Source organism: Humulus lupulus, chromosome 1 (assembly GCF_963169125.1).
Source record: "Humulus lupulus chromosome 1, drHumLupu1.1, whole genome shotgun sequence".
NCBI classification, from domain to species: domain Eukaryota; kingdom Viridiplantae; phylum Streptophyta; class Magnoliopsida; order Rosales; family Cannabaceae; genus Humulus; species Humulus lupulus.
Window position 1 is genome coordinate 105,606,392 of NC_084793.1, and position 21,866 is coordinate 105,628,257.

General features: G+C 37.4%; 1 protein-coding gene across 1 annotated transcript; it reads right to left on the reverse strand.

Annotated features, from left to right (window-relative positions):
• Positions 1-6,446: 6,446 nt before the first annotated feature.
• Positions 6,447-8,513, reverse strand: LOC133819291 (uncharacterized). Its single transcript, XM_062252493.1, has 3 exons — positions 7,397-8,513; positions 6,565-7,085; positions 6,447-6,455 (listed from the first exon to the last, which is right to left on the reverse strand). The coding sequence occupies exons 1-3, from the start codon at positions 8,511-8,513 to the stop codon at positions 6,447-6,449; spliced, it is 1,647 nt and encodes a 548-aa protein (XP_062108477.1).
• Between the last annotated feature and the right edge of the window lie 13,353 nt (positions 8,514-21,866).

The window sequence follows — 21,866 nt, forward strand, 5'->3', positions numbered from 1 at the left end:
TTTGGGGATTTAATTGGGAGGTTGGGATGGAATTTAGTGAGTTTTGGCTGGGTTCGGTTGAAGAAAAACCCAGAAAATTCTGGGTTCGTGGTGATGAGTCGCGGCCTGCGAAGAGGATTTTGGAGCTAGTAGGGCTCGGATACAGGGGTGGGCCGCAGCGCGTGTTGGATTCCAGGGAGGTCGCGCCTCTGGATTTAGAGGCAGGCCGCAGCTCGGGTGTGAGGGGCTGCGGCTCTTAAGGGGAAAATTGGCTTAAATGGGATTTTTAGATTGGGAACTTAATTGTTTGGGCTCGGGATCAATCCTACTTCCTTGTTAAGTGGAATTCGATGTCCCGGAGGCTAAGAGTTGGTCTGGAAGTTGTTATTTACTTGTTATTGATGGGAAGTTCCTTATCGCGGTTGTGACTTGGTTTTCACTAAGGGCTTGAATCAGGGATCGTGCTCGGAGGGTTGTCGCTAGTAACCCGCATACGGCCCAAAAGTAAGAACACTGCACTTGTTATGTGAATGCATGATTAGAGCTTAGTTAAGGTGATGAACATGATTATAATTATGTTGCAAATGTCTAATTAGGTATGCTGTAACGTGCATAATTATGATTATGCTTATGACTGTTGAGTGAATGTATTATAATGCATTGTATGATTATCTGTTAAGTATGCTATATGAAACATGTGGCTGTCTATTATGACTATGAGGCTTAGTTTATAAACTAGGGTATTATTAGAATGTTAAATGGGGATCAACTTATTAGTTGAGAATATGATGGGCTCTGGGAGATTCTTAATGGTTGAAAATCCCAAGGCTTTAACTTATAAGTTGGAGGCACGTGGTGGCTTGACTTATAAGTCAAGGGCATAAGGAACTTAGTTTATAAGCTAAGATTGGCATAATGCACCTGGAGTGCAGGCCCACATGCCTGGGCCACCCTGGGAGTGCAACATGCACTTGACTGGCTCGGATGCCAACAACTTGAAAGAAAGTGCGACATGCACTTGTATGACTCTATGGTCTCCAATTGGGTTTAATGAATGCACCGGATTCAGTTATTACTGTTTGGTGGTTGTTTTATTCACTGAACTGTTGATTAAGTTTTCTTGTTGAGTCTTCTGGCTCACAGGTACTTTGTGGTGCAGGTAAAGGTAAAGAGAAGCTCAACCAGCCATGAGTCGGAGGGCATTAGCAGTGGTATGTACATATGCAGTTCGCTCGACCACTATGACCGAGATGCTAAGAGGAACTAGGGTTAAACCCAGTTTTGCCGCTTAGGATGGCTTAATGTGTAATATGAGTTTTGTAACAAGCTTTTAAACTAATGTTTTTGGGATCCCATGTAAAGAATTGGTTATTAACTTAATGGAAATGTTTATGAAATGATCAAAAGTTTTTAATACCTAAACCTTAGTGGCTTAATCACATGTTTAGTCCAAATGACTTGTTAGTAAGTCCAGCACTGGTTTCAAAACACACCTGGTAACGGACCCTGATTAGTAGGGCGTTACAATGTGGTATCAGAGCAGCCCAGTTTTGAGGGTTCCTGAAGTTGGACTGGGCATGTACATTCACTGCTAAAGACAAGCTCGACTCTAGGTTGGGTAACTATTAATATAGTTATGTGTATAATTGCTTAAATGAGTTATGTGTGCTTTATTTGCTAGTTTAAATAAGAAGCATGAGCTATTCTGATAGGGTCTGGCCCTTGACTACTGCATGTAGGTTAAGAACCACTACAAGAAAAAACAGTATTCATAACACTTAAAAAATGCTAACCGGGACTATTGATAGCACTTCTGAAAATGCTAACGTAGCCCATGTTATTAAAAGTCCAGTCTTTTCTATAACAGTTTTTGAATGTTATGTTCGGTGTTATCTTAAACTATTCAATAACACATTTTTAGGTGCTATAATATTCAAATAAGAACATTTAGATAGAGTTTTTGGTTATAAATTTGAAGTTTAATCTTGTACTTTTTTCATAACACTTTTCAACTGTTACATTTGATTATTTTGATAACATTTTTAGTTTGTTAAATTATATAAACCATAATGATTTTTTACGCTTATAATATGTTTTTAAATCATAACATATAGTAATAAAATTTTAAATTTTATTTTGATAAGTATACTTATATGGTTTTTTTTTTTAATTAAAAGATCTTCATTATTGTATTTTGATAAAAAAAATTCAAAATTAATCATAAAATGTAATTCTCAATAGATTGATAAACCATAAGTATTACATTAAACAATAACTAATTCAAACCATGAATGTGTCTACTTCATGAGATCTTAGTTCTAACTTAAGTTTGAAAGCATAACATAATAAAGTTTTATAATCTTGAACAATTTTTACTTCAAAAATGAAAAATAGAAACATTACAAGATACACAAAAGTAAACCATGCGTGAAACTTGCTCCATCCTTCAATTCATCATCCTTTGTGCACTTGTCTTTGTTGTGAGTCCATTTGTTTAGCTACAACAAAATTTAAATAAGTAATGCTTCAACTTAAAGTTATAGTAAACTAAAAGAGTACATAAAAAAAGTTGATTACCTAATTATAACTTTATCAGCTGGCCATGCAATTATACTACCTACAGCATCTTCTATAGTAGACATAATTGTTGAAGGCCTCCACAGAAATGCATCATTCTTTCTCACAAGATCTATCCCCACTTTCATAGCACTAGGCCCAAGAGGAACATGGTGAACCTCATCCTTTGGGTCACTTGAGATAAAATAACCTTCTGCAATAATTTCTCCAGATCCAATCCAATCTAATATTTTGCATTTTGAGCCAAATGTGTGGTTCTTGACACTCTAACAATATATCAATATAACAAATTCAGCAGCAGTAAATGATTTTATATTGAATATTATATGTTTTAGATTTTATCATTTTCATATAATTAGTATCATAATTACCTGAGTGGAATGAACATGAGAATTTGATTGAACATTGACATTTGATTGCTCCTCGCTCTGAGTAGATGTATTCTATTTACAAGTAAGATAGAAAGACATGAATTCAACATCAAAATTAAAAAAAATACAAAAGTAAAGACTAACCAAAAAATTAAACATGAATCTTAGTTATTATTGCAATTCAGCCACATGAAAATATAGTTTCAGCATCAAAATACTTACTTGATTTTTCATTAAAGAAACAATGAGTTGCTCCATGTGTTGCATTTTGTCTTTCAAATCTTTGCATTGACCTTCTATCTTCATCAAATGGTCATCTCTTTCTGACACAATTTGCAACTTTGACCGAGTAACTCCTCTTCCGAAATCTCTCATGTATGAATTTTTTTCAGGACCAAGGACTTTTGTGAGGATGTCTTCATTAACACTTGTAGTTGAAGACATAGCAGGATCTTTCTTATATTCTTCAACCAAATCCTTCAAAAATATATAGTATCAATAAATGTATTCAAACAAATGAGTAAATTAAAACTAAAGTCACATGATTTTGAAAGGGCAAGGTGTATACAAAAGCTTCAGCCACTTCTGAATTTACTGGTTCGCCATTTTTCTTCTTATGTGCTTTGGTCCAAACATCAACTCTAGAAGGTGGTGTATTGGTTTCACTATGGTTCATCTATCAAAATAAGAAAATAAATTAAAAAAATATCTAAACCAAATTCTATAATAAAACAACTGTAAATATGTTTGGCTTTACCAATTCATCAATCAATCTTGCATAACCTTTGCGACTACAAGTATGGGGTAGTTGCTTTGTCCGTATTTTTTTTAATTTCTCGCTTGTAGCCTAAGAATATAAAGTTAATAGAGACATTAAACTATAAATTTTAGTCATAAATATATTTGGTTATAAGATGTTAAGAATAAAATACCTTAAACTCAGCACTATTTTTTTTCCTTAACAAAATTTTTCCACTCATTCATAGATTTAATATTATCAGGCTTTAGTTTCAATCTTGCTTCTTCATTTGGTGCCTTTGTTATTTTAGTAACTAGCCTTGATTTCGAAGCTCTCCAAAGATCTGCCATACTTTTGAATATATAGTTCTTTTGCCAATCTTTGTCAACCTTATATCTTGCCTAGTAAAATTAATAATATGTTAGTATTAATGTAAATGAATTTCAACAAATTTCATGTTCAATGCATAAAACCTGAGTATATATACCTGAATAGATTTCCATAAGACCTCTTTCATTCCTAGAGAAATCTTCCTCCAATCTTTTATTGTTACTGGTACAATTTCTCTAACAAGTGCACCCAAAAATGAAGACAAAGATATTGATGTTGCACCTATTGGTTGTCCCTTTGAGTTAAACTTAACTTCCAAACGACCATCACTGTCTATTGCAATAGACTTCATTTTACTAGGGCCTCTAGTTCTCTTTTGGGTAATAGGTGCAACAACTTCTTCAAGTAGTTCTTGTTCGTCAGGCAAGTTTTCAACAATTGTGTCTGGCAAGTTTTCAACAATTGTTTCATTTGGGTTTTCTGGGATTTGTAGGCGTTGTGATTTTCTTGTGGCTGTTGGTGAGATGGCATGGTCATTTGAAGGACTAATTTTTACTTCAACCACTCTTTTAATATATCCCCTAGTGGCTGTCATTGAAGCTAAGAATGGAGAAATTAGGTCATTAGTAGGTGGTCTCACTATTTTTTCAAGAGAGTCTATTGGTTGTTCAACCTCAAATAGATTTTTAAGAGATCTCCTTGTCACAGGGGAGATGGGTACTTCTTCTTCATCAGAAGAGTCATTTCTTACAATCATTCTACGTGTCTTTTTCTTTGGAGACACATCCTTAGTATATCTCTCTTTAACAACCTTATCCATTTCCAAATTTAGTCTAAAGCTCTTCCTCTTTTCATTGAGGAGTTTAACTAATTTTCCTGTAGGTATGTGTTTTGGCCTCTTTCCTTTTGTAGATGGAGGTGACATATCTTGTACTTGGCAAACTCTTTGACTAGTTTCTGATCAACCGTTTCTATAATTAGTAAGATTTTTTATGAGTTGCAAAAATCATATATAACAACATATTATCAATTATCACAAAAAAAAACATATAATGAAAGTTAGAAAGAAAGAAATAAACAGTCATTCTTGACATCAAAGACATGTTTTCAAGAGTTCTTCGCTAAAAATACACAAATAAGAAACAACCAATTAATGAGCTAAAGTATAAACTGAAATTTCCATTGATTACAACTTTGAATGTCAAGTGCAACATCTGCTACAATTTACAAAAAAACACAACAATAATCAAACTAATATACCCTCACAATCATCTCTAACATATTGTTCATCTTCCACTACATTATATAACCTAGATTCAGTAACTTTAGACATTATAGGCATGAATTCTTGCTCATCATAATTTTCCATGTCATAAAAACCTCTAGGGGGTGCCCTAATCACCACATACCAATTGGAAGAATCATGTTCTCTTGTGTAGAAGACTTGTTTAGCTTGTGAGGCTAAAATAAAAGGGTCTCTACCACCAGACCATTAACTTTGGTGTAGATTAACTAAAGTAAGACTATCCTCCACCCTAACACCGTTAGGGACATTTGCCCAATCACATTTGAAAATTGGAATCTGAACTATATAGTAATCTAACAAGATTATCTCCCTTATAACCCCATAGTATGAAACTAAATTAGGAACTTGAGATACATCTTTGGCACTAGATCTACACATAGTTGTAGCTTCAATTGAGACACCACTGTTCTGTGTGGACTTCTCAATGTCATGTACATGGAATCTTTGACCATTGATAATATATCCAGTGTAAGAAGCAGCATGTTTTCTGGGTCCATATGCTAGCCATTTCAAAAAATCAGTTTCATCACAAGTTGAGGAATGCATAGGAACCTATACAAATAATAGTATGACATTGTTAATTTTCTTAATGATATTTAAAACAACTGATATGAACCAGTTAGTTTGCATTAATTTACCTTTTCCTTCATCCATATTGAAAAAGTTTGTATATGTTTCTTCCAAAGTAATCCACTATTTCTCTCATATATTTTGTTTGTTTTTTTCAACTCCTCTAAGTGAATCCTAATATATAGGACCAATGACTTAGTATAACTACATTTTTAATATAAAAAATAATAATTTCTAATATCAGACACTTACTCTAGAAAAGGCTCCACAGCAGATGTATTTAACAGAATGTATCGATGTGCAATTTCTAACAACTCATCTGTCAATATAATTTCTTTCCTCCTAGAAATTGGACAACCTTCAAGTATCACATCATTTGACCACTCTTCATTTCGACCTTCTTTTGTGTTTAGTTCAATTGAATGGTCAGTGAATTCATTACAAAAGCTCACACACTCATCTGCAAGATAACACTCTGCAATACAACCTTCAGGCCTTGCTCGATTTATGACATAATCTTTCAATATCTTCATGCGTCTATTAATCACACAATTGCTCATCATTAATAGAATGTTCACATAAACTAATAAGAATAAACAAAACAATTAAGTCTTAGTGATTCACCTCTCAAATGGATACATCCATCGAAATTGGACTGGTCCACATAGTCGTGCTTCTCGTCCGATATGAACCACTAAGTGAATCATGACATCAAAAAATGATGGTGGAAAGAATCTCTCCAGTAAGCATAAAGTTTCAATAACATCATTTTCTAATGTCATTATGCTTTCTCTATCAAGAACACGTTGACATATTCGATTAAAGAACATGCATAATCTTATTATAGCATCTCTTGGACCCAATGGCATCAATCCTTTTATAGCCATCGGTAGTAATTGTTGCATCAAAATGTGGCAATCGTGTGACTTAAGGCCCATGAGCTTGCATTGTTCCATTGAAACACAATTTCGAATATTTGAGCTATATCCATCAGGTACTTTCAATGAGAACAACCTTTTACAAAATAATTCTTTCTCAAGCTTTGATAGTGTGTGTAAAGCTGCAGGAAGATAGGTTCTAGTCCCCTTCTCTTGTGGGTGTAATGCACTCCTAATACCCATATGTTGCAAATCCAAGCGAGCTTTTAGTCCATCTTTACTTTTTCCAGCAACATCTAGCAATGTATTACAGATGCTTTCACAAACATTTTTCTCTATGTGCATCACATCCAAATTGTGACGAACATACAATTCCTAAAAAAATTGCAAAAGAAATAACTAATGAAATTCCTCCAAAAACAATAATTTACACAAAAAATTTATAGTAAGAATGTGCTAACCTTCCAATAAGGTAACTGAAAAAATATGGATCGTTTTTTCCACATTTCTTTTGAATCATTTTGTTTCCTTTTCTTTGAAGTGGATTTTCCCCAAACATTCACAAAATCTTTAAGGTGTTCAGCAATTGTAGTCCCATTCATGATTCTTGGCGGATTTCCATGCTCAACTTCTCCATCAAACCAACTTCTTTTACTTCGAAATGGATGGTCTTCTTTAAGAAATTTTCGATGACCTCGATATGAAAACTTCCCACTATGTTTTAGCCATTCTGAATGAGTACCATAACCACATAGGGAACAACTAAAACATCCCTTATTTTTACAACCAGCAAGGTTCCCGTATGCTGGAAAATCTTGGATTGTCCACATCAAAATAGCCCGCAACTTGAAATTTGTATTGTCCAATGCATCATGAGCATCAACACCCTCATTCCATAATAATTTCAAGTCCTCTACGAGGGGTTCTAAGTATATATCAATATCATTCCCAGGCTGTTTAGGTCCTGGAATTAACATTGATGATAAAATATTCTCCTGTTTCATGCACAACCATGGGGGTAAGTTGTACATGACCAACAAAATAGGCCAAACACTATAATTAGAACTTAAATTACTAAATGGGTTAAATCCATCTGTGGAAAGGCCAAGTCTAATATTTCTCTCTTCATTTGAAAATGATGGCCATTTATCATTGACTAGCTCCCATGCTGCTGAATCCACTGGGTGACGCATTTTTCCATCGCAACTTTTATTGTTGTGATGCCATCTTAATTCCTTTGAAATTCTTTTAGACATGAACATCCGTTTCAACCTAGGGATTATAGGAAAGTACCTCAAAACTTTTGCTGGGACACCATGTCGAACCTTTTTAGTCAGCTTATCTGACATCCAACGTGAAGTTCCACATGTTGGACATTCTTGCAAGATTTCTTTATCTTTTCTAAACAAACAGCAATCATTAACACACGCATGAATCTTTTCATATCCTAAATCAAATAATCGAAGAAATTTTCGAACCTCATACATAGACTTGGGGATCATATTATCTAAAGGAAACATATCATTCAAAAGTCTTAACAATTCATCAAAACTTTTGTCAGACCATCCATTGGTAGTTTTAACCTTATACAATGCAACAATTGACGATAACTTAGTATATTTAGTGCATTGTGGATATAATGGAGTGTCTGCATCTTCTATTTTTTCCATAAAAGTGTCATCATGACCTTCTAGATGACTTTCAAAATCACAACCATCAATATTTGTAGCCCTAAACAAGTTGTAAGAATCAAATGTTTCCATTGTCTCTACATCATCATCTCTTGATAATTCTTCCCCATGATGAAACTAGATTTTGTATGTTGGATCAATCCCATAAATGACTAAGTGTTCATACAAAATGTTAATACATCGGTGACTTAAGTTTTGACAAACTTTGCATGGACACAATAACTTTTCTAGATAACCAGCTAGCTTTTCTGACATTTCTACAAAATTCTTAGCGCCTTCTCTATACTCATCCGAGGCTCTACAATTCAAAGACAAGTTCATATTTATAATATATTAGTAACAAATACAATAAGTTACTAATTTTACTAAGCTAGCACTAATTAAATCCCTAATTCTTATTACCTATTGAAGCGTAGCCAATTTTTATCCAACATGATCACCAATTTAGTTGTCCTGTTCTAACCAACAAAAAGAAAATTTTTGATAAGTCTATGTAATGGTAAATACAAAATTGTATCAACCAAAATATACTATATGATTTGATTTTTAAAATTACTTGATTTTGAGTTCAGAAATGAATTTAAGCTGTTTATTTAGTCTTATTGCTAAACTTGAGATAATTCTGGCATTTCCAATCCTCATCTCAAAGAAATATTATATATATTTATATATATAAAGAGTATTGTCAGTTCAAGAATTTGATATCTATTTGTAATTCACATTATCCGGATAAAGCTACATTTTATTGTAGAGCCAAGCTTTTAGCTTCTATTCGTGGGTTGATGGTTAAGGAGTTCAACGACTTTCCTTTCTTGTTTTATTGTCTTAGCTGGAAGGATTTAGTGTTCAACAATTATCAATTATCTTCCGAGTTTGCCTATTGTCCTTTTCTTCATTAAAAAAGTTTTGCTTTGTGCACAAAAAATGGAAGACTTTACTGTTAGTCACACTTCAACAGTTTCTCAACTGTTTCAACTTGATAGCTTAGGCAGCTGGGTGTGTTAAAATAAAGTTTATCAACTGTTATTTTTCTCTCTTGATATTTTATGACTAAAATAGAGATGCTAATGTCTCCGAATACCAGTTTAGAAGCTTTTAGGAGTTCTTATCACTGATTTTTTTTTATGGATCATGTCATCTCTGCTAGGTGTATGGTTTTTATGATGAGCGCCAGAGGAAGTATGGAAATGCTAATGCATAGCGGTATTGTACAGATGTTTTTGATTATTTGACGCTTTCAGCAATCATAGATGGCACTGTAAGGTTCTCTTGCTTTACACACACTCACACATGATGTCACATTCTAATATTTCCTGCTATTTATTATTTTTCTCTCCAGGTACTTTGTGTTCATGGCGGTCTTTCTCCTGATATTCGAACAATTATTCTAATATATTTTTGAATTGCAAGAAGCTATTTCTATAATTATTCTAATATATTTCCCCACATGGGTTTCGATTCTACTTTCAAATTTCTATGGTTTTTGAAGTTTATTAGATATACATCAAATAACTAACAGAAAATCAGAAAACATTCCAGCCATATTTATTAACCAACCATCAATCATTATCAATTCAAAATATTCAATCAACACACAAGTTTTCTTCCTTTTCTCGCCGCAGCACACAAATTTCTGAGAACCTACTTCACTAATACACACAAGTTCTCAACCTTCCGTTATCACCACAGCACACAATAATAATAATCTCATAACCTACTTCACTATGGATGAATATCTAAGACATTCAAACTCCTCTAACATTTGCAAAGTATTTTAACAACAATAAAAGAAAACATACCTCTTGCAAACTGCTGCAAATAAAGTTCCCTCCAATTCTGAATTTCTGAAAGAGTTAAAGAAATTTAGAAACTTGTGTAGAGAACCCAATAAATCAAAAAGTCATGTCACAATTATCTCATATTGAAAGAACAACATGCTTATAAGATCAAAATAAAAATTACATGGACAAAGACATAGATATTATTTACATACTCAAATGATCATTGATTAAAAAATATAATAACCTCCTTTAGTTCAGCTCTTATTCTGTTTTTTTTTTTTTTGAACAAAGAAAACTAAACCATCTTATAGATTTCAATGCTCAGAAACCACTGTCTCTGTGATCACGCATTCTATGATCTTTCGGATGTTGGTAGCTAAGTCAACAAATTATACATAGTAAACAAATTGACTATATCAAACAAATAATAAGCATATGAATTACATATGGAAGAGCATGTAAAATAAAAAGGTTAAAAAAAAGTATTATTTACCATTCACATAAGCATACATGATGGAGATAAATATAAATATAGAATAAACAAATTATATAAATTTATGAATTAGTTTAAAAGAAATACCTTTAAATATAGAAAACTCAGATCTTGTAAAACCTCAGAGAAAGTCCTGATGCTTCAAATTTGAAAGTATTAGTGTTTAAAATTGTTATAGAATAATATGAAATGTAGATATTTGACAAAAAAAAAAATTGTCATAAGATGTGAAATGAAAACAGACTTATAATCCGCCTAACAACTTCTCTGATTTTATACCATTTCAATCAATATATTGACCAAAGCAAAAAAGAATTTATTGAAAACAATATAAAGGAGAGAAAAAACTAACATTAAGTATTCAGAGGTGCTTAAACACTAAATATGCAAACTATTAGAACACTATAATAAAGGCTGAATTGTGAGAACTAACCCAGTACATAATGTCCTTTATTTATTTATTTTTTGAGTTTTTGCTTTACAGTGGCTCTTTTCATCTACTTTTACTTTTATATATATATACATATATTTATCATTCCTACAATGCGAAAAAACATAAAGCTATACACTATTTCCTGAAATTTTCAATCACTTTAACCAACACATTGACTTCAAAAATTTCTCTAGGTATCACTACCAAACCATATTTTAGACTATGAGTGGCGTCATAATGTTCGAATTAGAGATAGAAAATAAATAAAATATTTATACCAGAGATAATTGGAGCTCTGTCCCAAAGCTTGCAGGTTCTGTTTCTTTTGGTCACCTGAAGAAGATGACAAGCTCCTTACACATATCACCACTCATGGCCATGGCAGTTGGAGCTCTGTCCCAAAGCTTGCAGGTTCTGTTTCTTTTGCTCTATCTGTAAAAATTAGTGATTTTAAAGTTTACATCATCTTTTCTTATATTGTGAGATGTATAATATTTTAAATATGTATATATATATTTCAATAATTTGTAAATATAAATGAATAGAATGAGTACTAGAGTGCAGGATTACAAAGGTGTGGGAAGAGCTGTAGATTAAGATGGATACACTATTTGAGACCAGACCACCTCATTTTGCTTCATTGTTAAAAAATCCTTGCTCTTGCCATCTAGTGGAGATAACAACAAGAAGTTAGATAGTGTTCGATTTGACAAATCATGTCTGTAGATGGCTTAACGCAGGCTAGTGGGAATCATAATCTAATTTATACTGAGTATATTGATATAAAGCAAACTGCTTATGATTTCTATACGGATAAGGGGGAGCATGCAACAGTACTCTATCAACCAGTGAGAACATAGCAAAATAACTTAAACTCTTATAAGTACAACACGACTCTCAACTCTCAAATCTGACTATGCATATCATCAAAACTTATATCAGTTGACAGCATATAAAAAGCACAAATTTCTCCGAAAAGAAACACACACAACAATGCCATTAATTAAAAAAAGAATGGGTAACTTCTTTAGAAAGGTTAGTCTCTGCCCAAACAAGACAAGAAATTTGTGTTATGCTTTTTAAAAAGTGAAAATTTCACCAGATACAGTCATGCATAAGAAGAATCTAATTCCTTAAGCGTTACATATTTATAAAAGTCCACGATACTAATCTCAGACATGAAGCAAATATTACAAATATAGAAGAAACCCATATCAGACTACCAAATAATTCAACAACCCACGAAGCTATATCAGCCAAAACATAAAAGTTCAATAAAAATAAAGGAAGATAGATTGAGAGAGAAACCTGTGAGATCACCAGTGATGAGAACCAGAGAAGGGTTTATTAAGATTAAGAAAGGCTCCTTCACACAAGAAGAAGAACAAATCATTATCGATACTAAGGATCCATGGGAAATCAGTACCTTCTCTTGCTGTAAAGTTACGTGGGCGTGAGGCAGAGAACTCGTGAGGTAGAGAAGCTCCACTCTGGAGCGTGACTTCGTGAGGCGGAGAAAGAGCTCAACTCTGGAGCGAGTCTTCGTGATGCAGAGCTGAGTTGAGGGCGGAGAGACTTCGTGAGGGCGGTGAGGGCGGAGAGACTTCGTGAGGGCGGTGAGGCAGAGATGAGTTGAGGGCGGTGAGTCTTCGTGAGGGCGGAGAGGGCGGAGAGGGCTTCGTGAGTGAGAGATGGAGGCTGAGAGAAAGGGTAACTTAGAGAAAGGCTGAGAGAAAGGGAATTTGGCAGAAATTCATTTTGCTGCCTGTGTTTTTAGTCATATGGCGCCAAAAACAGACCGTGTGTTTTTAATCCCCACTGGTCAGTTCTGTGTTTTTTAATCCCCCCACTTAATAATAGCACTTCTAAATATATGCTATTCTTTAATGTAATATATACTCAATATTGTTGTAGTGAACGTGTTTATTAGCATGATAGATACTTGTAAATGTTATAGGACTGCTTATTAGCATCATTGAACTTGATGAATGTCAGAAATGCTTATTAGCATTGTTGTATGTGTACCTTGGATAGAGGATGCTTATTAGCGCCGTAGTATGCTTAAGGAAAATATTTATTAACATTATTAGGTGGTTATGCGTGCCAAAGAATATGCTTATTAGCATTTTTGTTTAGATGATGCCATGAAATTTCTCTGCTTATTAGCATGATTATTGAGTATGAATTGTTGGGATGCTTATTAGCATTGTCAATGCATGTGTGGATGCTTATTTGATCGATTTTGAACTGTGGGTTGATGTGAGATACTGTTATTACTGCCTGATAAGCTGAGTCATTGATTGCAGATAGACTTGGAAGTATGCTTCCAGGGCAATCTAATGAGCCAGCCAGCGCTGGAAATCAGGCCAAAAGTAATGATCAGGGTCAGAACCCTCCACCAGCCCCTGAACTGGCAACAGGTGCTAGCAGACTTGCAAGCTCAACTGCAGAGGCAAAATGAAGAGATATTACGATTGAAGCAACAGCAGGTTCCAGCTGGGAACGCTGCTTCAGGGGCCCCATCTGCTGCTTCAGTATCAGCCGTATAGCAGCAAACAGAGTTGGAGAACCGTTGGGAATTGGTATATGAGCGGTTCAGGAAGCAACACCCTCCGATATTCGAGGGTGGCGCAGATCCACTTAAGGCAGAGCAGTGGATGGCTATGATTACGTCCATCTTGGACTTTATGAGAGTTATGGGCAATGAGAGTGTAGCGCCCCAACTCCAGGGACCGCTATAGTTCACATTGCAAACAGTGCTAAACTCGCTAATCGAGTCGTTTGGCCATAAACGTGTGACTAAGTATGATTAGCGGTTTAAGGGTTAAAAACTTTGGTTAAGATAAAACGTTTCACTAGAACGTTTACTGTATACATTGGGATCCCAAAAATATAATTTTAGAGTTTATCACAAGAAAGTGTTTACAACAGGTCGTTCTAAGCGGCAAAACAGGGTTCAACCCTAGTTCCACTTTCAAACCTCGCCCAAGTATTGGTCGAGCAGCTGCATATGTACACGTCATCACCTAAGCTCTCCAACTCAAGGATGGCCCAGCTTTCTTTTGCCTTTACCTGCACCACAAAGCACCCGTGAGCCGAAGCCCAGCAAGAAAACTCATATGCTCATAAACAGTCATATCATGATATCGAATCATATCTGGCATGCCTAGCTATCATAGCTCTATTCAGCATGCAAATGAGTTCAAACAGATGCTGGGGTATCCAGGATAAGAAATCCTGGCCTTCTGATTGGAGGACTATCAAGTCAATCCTAATCAGATGAGTGACTGCCAAACAGGTCACTAACCAAATGGAAGAGTGGCTGCTAGGTTAGCCACTAGCCTTCAAGCGCTTATGATATTCATCAAATGAGTGTCGTAACACTTGAGGTCCTGATAAACCAAGCTGAGTGACCGACAAGCGAGTCACTAATTCAAATGGAAGGGTGACTGTTGGGTAAGCCTCTGGCCTTCAATAGGTTCTGGTAACCATAATGAGTGACTGCCATGTAAGTCACTAATTCAAATGGAAGGGTGGCTGTTGGGTAAGCCTCTAACCTTCAATAGGTTCTGGTAAACCATACTGAGTGACTGACAAGCACGTCACTAATTCAAATGGGAGGGTGGCTGTTGGGTAAGCCTCTAACCTTCAATAGGTTATGGTAAACCATACTGAGTGACTGACAAGCACATCACTAATTCAAATGGGAGGGTGGCTGTTGGGTAAGCCTCTAACCTTCAATAGGTTCTGGTAAACCTTACTGAGTGACTGACAAGCACGTCACTAATTCAAATGGGAGAGTGGCTGCTGAGTAAGCCACTAGCCTCCAAGCGCTTATTTCATTCATCGACCCTCGGGGTCGGTCTGGCATTAATGCTCTTTGAGTCATTCAATGCTGATAGTCAAATAGACCTCATCTTTGATGGCTTGCTTGATACACGCTAAGACCATTCTGACTAATTATTCAGTACCGTGCACAGGTAAGCAATGCTATCAGTGTGTATCATATGCCAATTATCCAAGAATAGGGCATTCAGCATGCTTACTAAACAGTTGCTAGCATAATTATGATCATACACAAACTCAGAGACTCAAGCTCTGACCAATCTCATACTCATCATTCATGGCATGCCCTAATCACATGTTTCTCGTGCATCACGTGCATCACATGCATCACATTTAATCATCCTGCATGCCTCAACAATAATCATATGCAAATGGGCAAGATTGCCAAGCATTCATTAGGCCATCAATGTTTACATTTAAACATTCAACATGCATCAATCATAACCATGCATGTCACATATGGGGTGCAGTTTTCTTACCTTTGGTCCAAGCACAGGTTACCAACAAATGAGCCACAAGCACGATCCTGATCCAAGCCTCTAGTGTTAAGCTAGTCACATCCACAAATGGTGATCCAATGAGTTCAAGCTCTAAAACCAACCCTTGAACTAAAACTTAGCCTCCAAGACATCAACCCTCACTAATCCGGGTAGTAGGAATGATCCCGAGGCCTAAAACCATGTTCCCGGGGTCAAAGCACCCAAACGGGCTCAAAAGCCTGCCTGAGCCGTGGCCCTGGCACCCTGAGCTGCGGCCCCCAGCACCACCAGAAGCAAGCGCCGCGGCGCCCAACACCAAGGGCCGCGGCGCCCAGCAAAGCAAAACTGGGGCACCTGCTTCATCGAGCAAGGGCCGCGGCGCCCAAGAACAGGGCCGCGGCCCAACTTCGGTGCAGCCATTTTCCCTTCGTTTTAACCTTTTAAAACCTCCCAAAAACATGTCTAAACATTCCCAAATCTTCAAATCAAAGTTCCCAAACTCCCCAATGGTCCAAAACCACCAAAACCCAAGGTTCAAACAAACTAGAAACCCAACGATTCACAAAGTCCAATTCAAGCTTAAAGACTTTTAAAAACTTAAAACTTAAACTTGAATTACCTACGATTGAGTTGTTTCCAACTAAATCCTCTGGCTAATAAGCTTCTAATTCTCCTTAGGATTGCTATGCCTCGATCCTCGCTTGATTCCGAATCCTAGAACTCAAGTTACCTTCGAAAATGCGATCGGGAACGAAAAGGGAACTTTAGGGAGAGAGAACGTACAGAACGTTCTTTTTATTTCCTTAAAAGGTTACTTCAAGCTTAAGTAGCTTCCAATAAAACCTAATGCTCGGGGTCCCGAAAACACCCCCGGGGACATTATAGTCAAAACTTCCAGAATTTCCCCCTGGTCTTACTAACTCCCAATTTATCACCAAATGTTAATTCCCATTACCCAATAACCCGGAAATGCTATAAATACCCCTTGACTTACTCCAAGTCAAGCTTAAATCCCGTTGTGACTTTCCCACTAGCTTACCTCCTAGGATCGTCTTGTGCTGGGTAACCCTGGCATAACCAGATAATAACAAAGCACCACGCCCATTTCACATATATGCCAAAAATGCCCGAAATGGCCAAAATATGAAAATCACCCAATTAATCACAAATGGGTTCACATGCATATTTAATACACCTAAACATGCATATTATCATTAAATAGCATAATAAAGCAATTATGGCCCTCTCGACCTCCTAATCAAGGTCCTAGACCTTATTAGGAAATTTGGGGCATTACAGAGAGTGTGGCCTATGCCACATACATGTTTCGGGAGGATGCCCGAATCTGGTGGGAGGTGGTGTCCCAGACTATAAATGTAATTACAATGGGTTGGGAAGTGTTTAAAACCCTCTTCAATGAAAAGTATTACAACGAGGTTGTCAAAGCTGCAAAGGCCAAGGAATTTAGTAAACTTTTGCAAGGGAATATGTCAGTGACTGAGCATGCCCTGAAATACGACAGATTAGCCAAGTTTGCTCCAGACTTGGTGCCCATTGATGGGACAAGGAAGGAAAGATTCCTTCAGGGGCTACAACCTATGATAGCCCGGGATGTGAGAACTACCACTGTACCTAGAGTGACAACTTATGCTCAAGTAGTGGAGAGAGCCCTTACTGCAGAGGGTGCTGAGAATAAGTACTGGCGTGATAATGCAGCCAGGAGAGATATGAGGAAGACGGGATCTCCCTTCTCAGGAGTCGGTAGGGGTGGAGGCCCCAGTGACCAGAAAAGAAAGACCCCAGATACTAGTTTGGCTCCTAGACCTGATAGGAGGCCACAAGGTGCACAGATTGGCCGCCAGGGTGGCAATGAGAACTGGAAGACATATCCAAAGTATGCCAGGTGCAAGAGACATCATCTGGGTGAGTGTCGGGCGAAGGCCTGTTTTTTATGCGGACTTGTGGGGCATCTTAAGAAGGATTGCCTAAGACTGAAGAAAGAAGAACTTAAGAAGCCAGATAGCGCGACTCCGGCTCGAGTATTTGCATTGACACAAGCTGAGGCTGAGGCTAGGCCTTCAGTGGTCAGGACAGCTTTCTAGTGCTGACATATCTTATTCTGTGTTGATTGATTCTGGTGCTACACAATCATATGTATCTAGTAGGATTGTTGATAGTTTGTGTAGGCCCTGTGAGTTTTATGCTGGGGGATTTGGGACATTGTTACCCACTGGGGAGTTGGTGGTTTCCAGGAGGTGGGTTAGGTCTTTACCAGTGATGGTAGATGGTAGGGAGCTATCAGTTGATTTGATAGAGTTAGCCATGGCTGATTTTGACATGATTTTGGGGTTGGATTGGTTAACTAGATATGGAGCAACCATTGATTGTAAAAATAAGATGGTAACTTTTGAACCTGAGGGTAAGGAACCTTTTGTATTTGTTGGCACTGTGCATGGACCCCGAATGCCTATGATTTCGATACCGAGGGCTAGGGACCTATTACAGGAAGATTGCATAGGATTCCTAACCAGCGTGGTGGATACCATGCAGGTCATGCCAGTGGGACCATCAGAGACTAGGTTGGTCTGTGAATTTCTGGACGTGTTTCCAGAGGATCTACCGGGATTGCCGCCGTACCGAGAGATTGACTTTGTTATTGAGCTGGCACCAGGGACAGAGCCAGTGTCTAGGGCACCTTACAGAATGGCCTCAGCTGAGTTGAGGGAACTCAAGGTAAAATTACAAGAAATGTTGGATCTGGGTTTTATTAGACCCAGTTTCTCACCATGGGGTGCACCGGTGTTATTTGTGAAGAAGAAGGATGGTTCACTAAGGATGTGTATAGACTATAGAGAACTGAATAAGTTGACTATCAAGAACAAGTATCCCCTACCAAGGATAGATAATTTATTTGATCAACTGCAAGGTAAAATGGTATTCTCAAAGATAGATCTTCGATCTGCTTATCATCAGTTGAGAATTAAGGATGAAGACATACCTAAGACAACTTTCCGTACTAGATATGGGCACTATGAGTTTGTCGTTAAGTCATTTGGTTTGACCAACGCTCCAGAAATTTTTATGGACCTAATGAATAGAGTGTTTAAGGACTATCTGGACTAGTTTGTGATCATCTTTATTGATGATATCTTGATTTACTCACAGACAGAGGAGGAGCATGAGCAACATCTCAGGTTGGTCTTGCAGAGACTGAGAGAACACAAGTTATTCGCGAAGTTTAAGAAGTGTGAATTCTAGTTACCGCAGGTGACATGTTGGGGTCATATTGTTAGTAGAGATGGGATCAAGGTGGATCCATCTAAGGTTGAGGCTGTAAAGAATTGGCCAAGGCCAAGGAATGCCTCAGAGATTAGAAGCTTCCTTGGGTTGGCGGGCTATTACCGGAATTTGTGGAAGGATTCTCCAGAATATCATCTCCATTGACAGAATTAACACGTAAGAACTAGAAGTTTACATGGTTAGACAAATGTGAGAATAGCTTCCAGGAGTTGAAGCAGCGTTTGATTACCACTCCAGTTTTGAGTCTTCCAACTGGTCAGGGGAAATTTATGGTTTACTGTGATGCCTCAAGGCAAGGGCTAGGCTGTGTCCTTATGCAGGCAGAAAAGGTGATTGCCTATGCATCACGATAGTTAAAGGATTATGAGCAGAGGTATCCAACTCATGATTTGGAGTTGGCAGCAGTGGTCTTTGCATTGAAGGTATGGAGGCATTACCTTTATGGAGAAAAGTGTGAGATATATACAGACCACAAGAGCCTCAAGTACTTCTTTATACAGAAAGATTTGAATATGAGGTAGAGGCGGTGGTTGGAACTGGTGAAAGACTATGACTGCGATATTCTCTATCATCCAGGTAAAGCCAATGTGGTGGCTGATGCCCTAAGTCGGAGAGGTCTAGGGCAGTTGTATAGTGTGAGACAGATATCCAGGGAGATAGCTGAGGATATGGCCAGGGCAGGGATTGAGTTAGTAGTGGGCCAGTTAGCCAACATTACCCTGCAGTCTACTCTCCTAGAAAGGATAAAGGAGAGTCAGCTACAAGAGCCACAGTTGGTGAAGGTTAGAGAGGAGGTTCTAGCTGGAGTAGCTAGGGACTATTCTATATCTGGCATGGGCCTGCTAAGATACAAGGGTCGGATCTATGTTCCGATGGATGTTGTTATTAGACGAGAGATTCTGGATGAATCTCTTACCACCCCATATTCCCTGCATCCCGGTACCACCAAGATGTATCAAGACTTAAGAACTTTGTATTGGTGGCCGGGGATGAAGGGTGATGTAACTGAATATGTAGCCAAGTGTCTGACATGTCAGCAGATCAAAGCTGAACATCAGAGACTTGCAGGATTACTGTAACCCCTAGACACTCCAGAGTGGAAGCGGGAAGACATCGCAATGGATTTTGTGGTGGGATTTCCTAATACAGTGGGTCAGCATGACTCAGTATGGGTGATAGTGGACAGATACACTAAATCAGCTCACTTTCTACCAGTGAGGACAACTTATACTGTTGACCAGTATGCGGACCTCTATGTTAAAGAGATAGTACGTCTTCATGGAGCTCCGAGGTCGATCGTGTCAGATCGAGATCCTACCTTTACTTCCAAGTTCTGGGGAAGTTTGTAGAAGGAAATGGGCACGCAACTGAAGTTCAGTACAGCGTATCATCCTCAGACCGATGGTCAATCTGAGAAGACTATCCAGATACTGGAGGACATGCTGAGAGCATGTGTACTGGATTTTGAGGGGTCTTAGAGTAAATATTTACCCGTGGTAGAGTTTTCCTACAACAACAACTATCAGGCGACCATAGGAGTGGCTCCTTATGAGATGTTGTATGGTAGGAAGTGCAAATCACCTATTCATTGGGATGAGTTGGGTGAGCGCAGATACTTGGGTTCTGAGGTAGTTCAGAGGACCAATGAAGCTATAGAGAAGATCAGAGCTCGGATGCTTAGAGATTAAAACCTTAAGAAAAATAAAAGGAAAATTAAGAGTTTATTTTCTTTAAAAATAATTAAGGAATTTAATTAGTATTTTTGAGATATAATACCGGCTAATTTTTTTTTATATATTTTATCAATTGTTGTAAGTACGGGTTAATAGCGGAACTTTTAAAGAAAAATATTTTTAGTATATTGTGAGAAAATACTATAGTGATACCGTAGCCTAGGCATCAAGACCATAGCGTAGGTCTCCCCGAGACTTAGGGTTTAGTCTCAAATATTTTTGTATGAATTTCCTTAATGAGTTTAAACCCCAAATAAGGATCTTTAATCCTTACTAATGATTTTGAAAATGACCAAACTGCCCAAAATAATAATAATGAATTATGAGTGCCATAATTAATCTGAGTATATTGTATGGATAACTACAGTATTGGCTAAGTGTAACTGGACTGAACGTTGAAGGGTGAAAACCTGCTGAGTGCTAAGGACTCCAAGTAAGTAAACTTATATTGTGTGGCTGCAACATGAAACGACTATTGTATTGTATGTTAGTATAGGGACACATGCACATATATACACTGTTGTATAAAGTTGCTTAGAGACGTTAGTCTAGTGACTGCTGATTTAAAAAATATGAACGGTAGACATCCGTCATACCCTAGACGGCTGATCCCCGTCACACTACTTGATTTTATTAGGTCCGGTTCATTACCGTGATGAGTGGCCAAGAGGTGAGGATTGCTGGTTAAACCTAGGGGTGCCAAAATGAAGGGGACCTAGGGGTCCTCATGCTTACTTAATCAGTGAACGGTTAGAACTCGAGCAAATGCTCTGATAAGTTATTCCCGGATAGCAGCCATGAATATTGTCCATTCAGTGAGAGTGCCTAGAGATACTAGAGGTTGCCAAGTTTGAGTGAGGCTGAACACCCTAGGGGCAACTGCTCACCAGCACCACTGATTAGCATAGAAGTCTCTGTAAACTCGTGTAAATTCGATTACACTCTTGGATAAGTAGTGATGCCCTAGGTAACGCGATATTTACCATTGGTGGGGATATTTATTGGCTAGATCTTAGTGTTGAGACTCAGTTCTCTCTTACAGATTAGCATTTATGCTGGAGGGCGTGTTACGCCCCAATTGTTGGAAATTGTCGAGCGTTGTTCTCGAATTATATTGTGATATATTATATTTTCTTGCTCTGGGATTTTCTGAGTGCATGGATTTAATTGTTGTTATGAAATAGTTGTGATATTATATAACTGCTTGTTCTGGGATTTTCTGCATGCACGGTTTTATCTGTTATAGGAAATAATTTATCATTGGTTATCAGGCATGACCATAAGTTTGCTAGGACGCTTTTGCGTTCTTGAAATTGATTGTGTAGGGTCCGGATGGATTCGGTACCCTAATTCTCTGCAT

What these genes read in the sequence shown, in the direction of transcription:
- LOC133819291 (XM_062252493.1), bottom strand. Translation starts at nt 8,513, where the DNA reads ATGGAAACATTTGATTCTTACAACTTGTTTAGGGCTACAAATATTGAT. An exon ending in TCCATTTCGAAGTAAAAGAA is followed by an intron (nt 7,086 to 7,396) that starts GTTGGTTTGATG and finishes TGATGCACATAG; the next exon opens with AGAAAAATGTTTGTGAAAGC.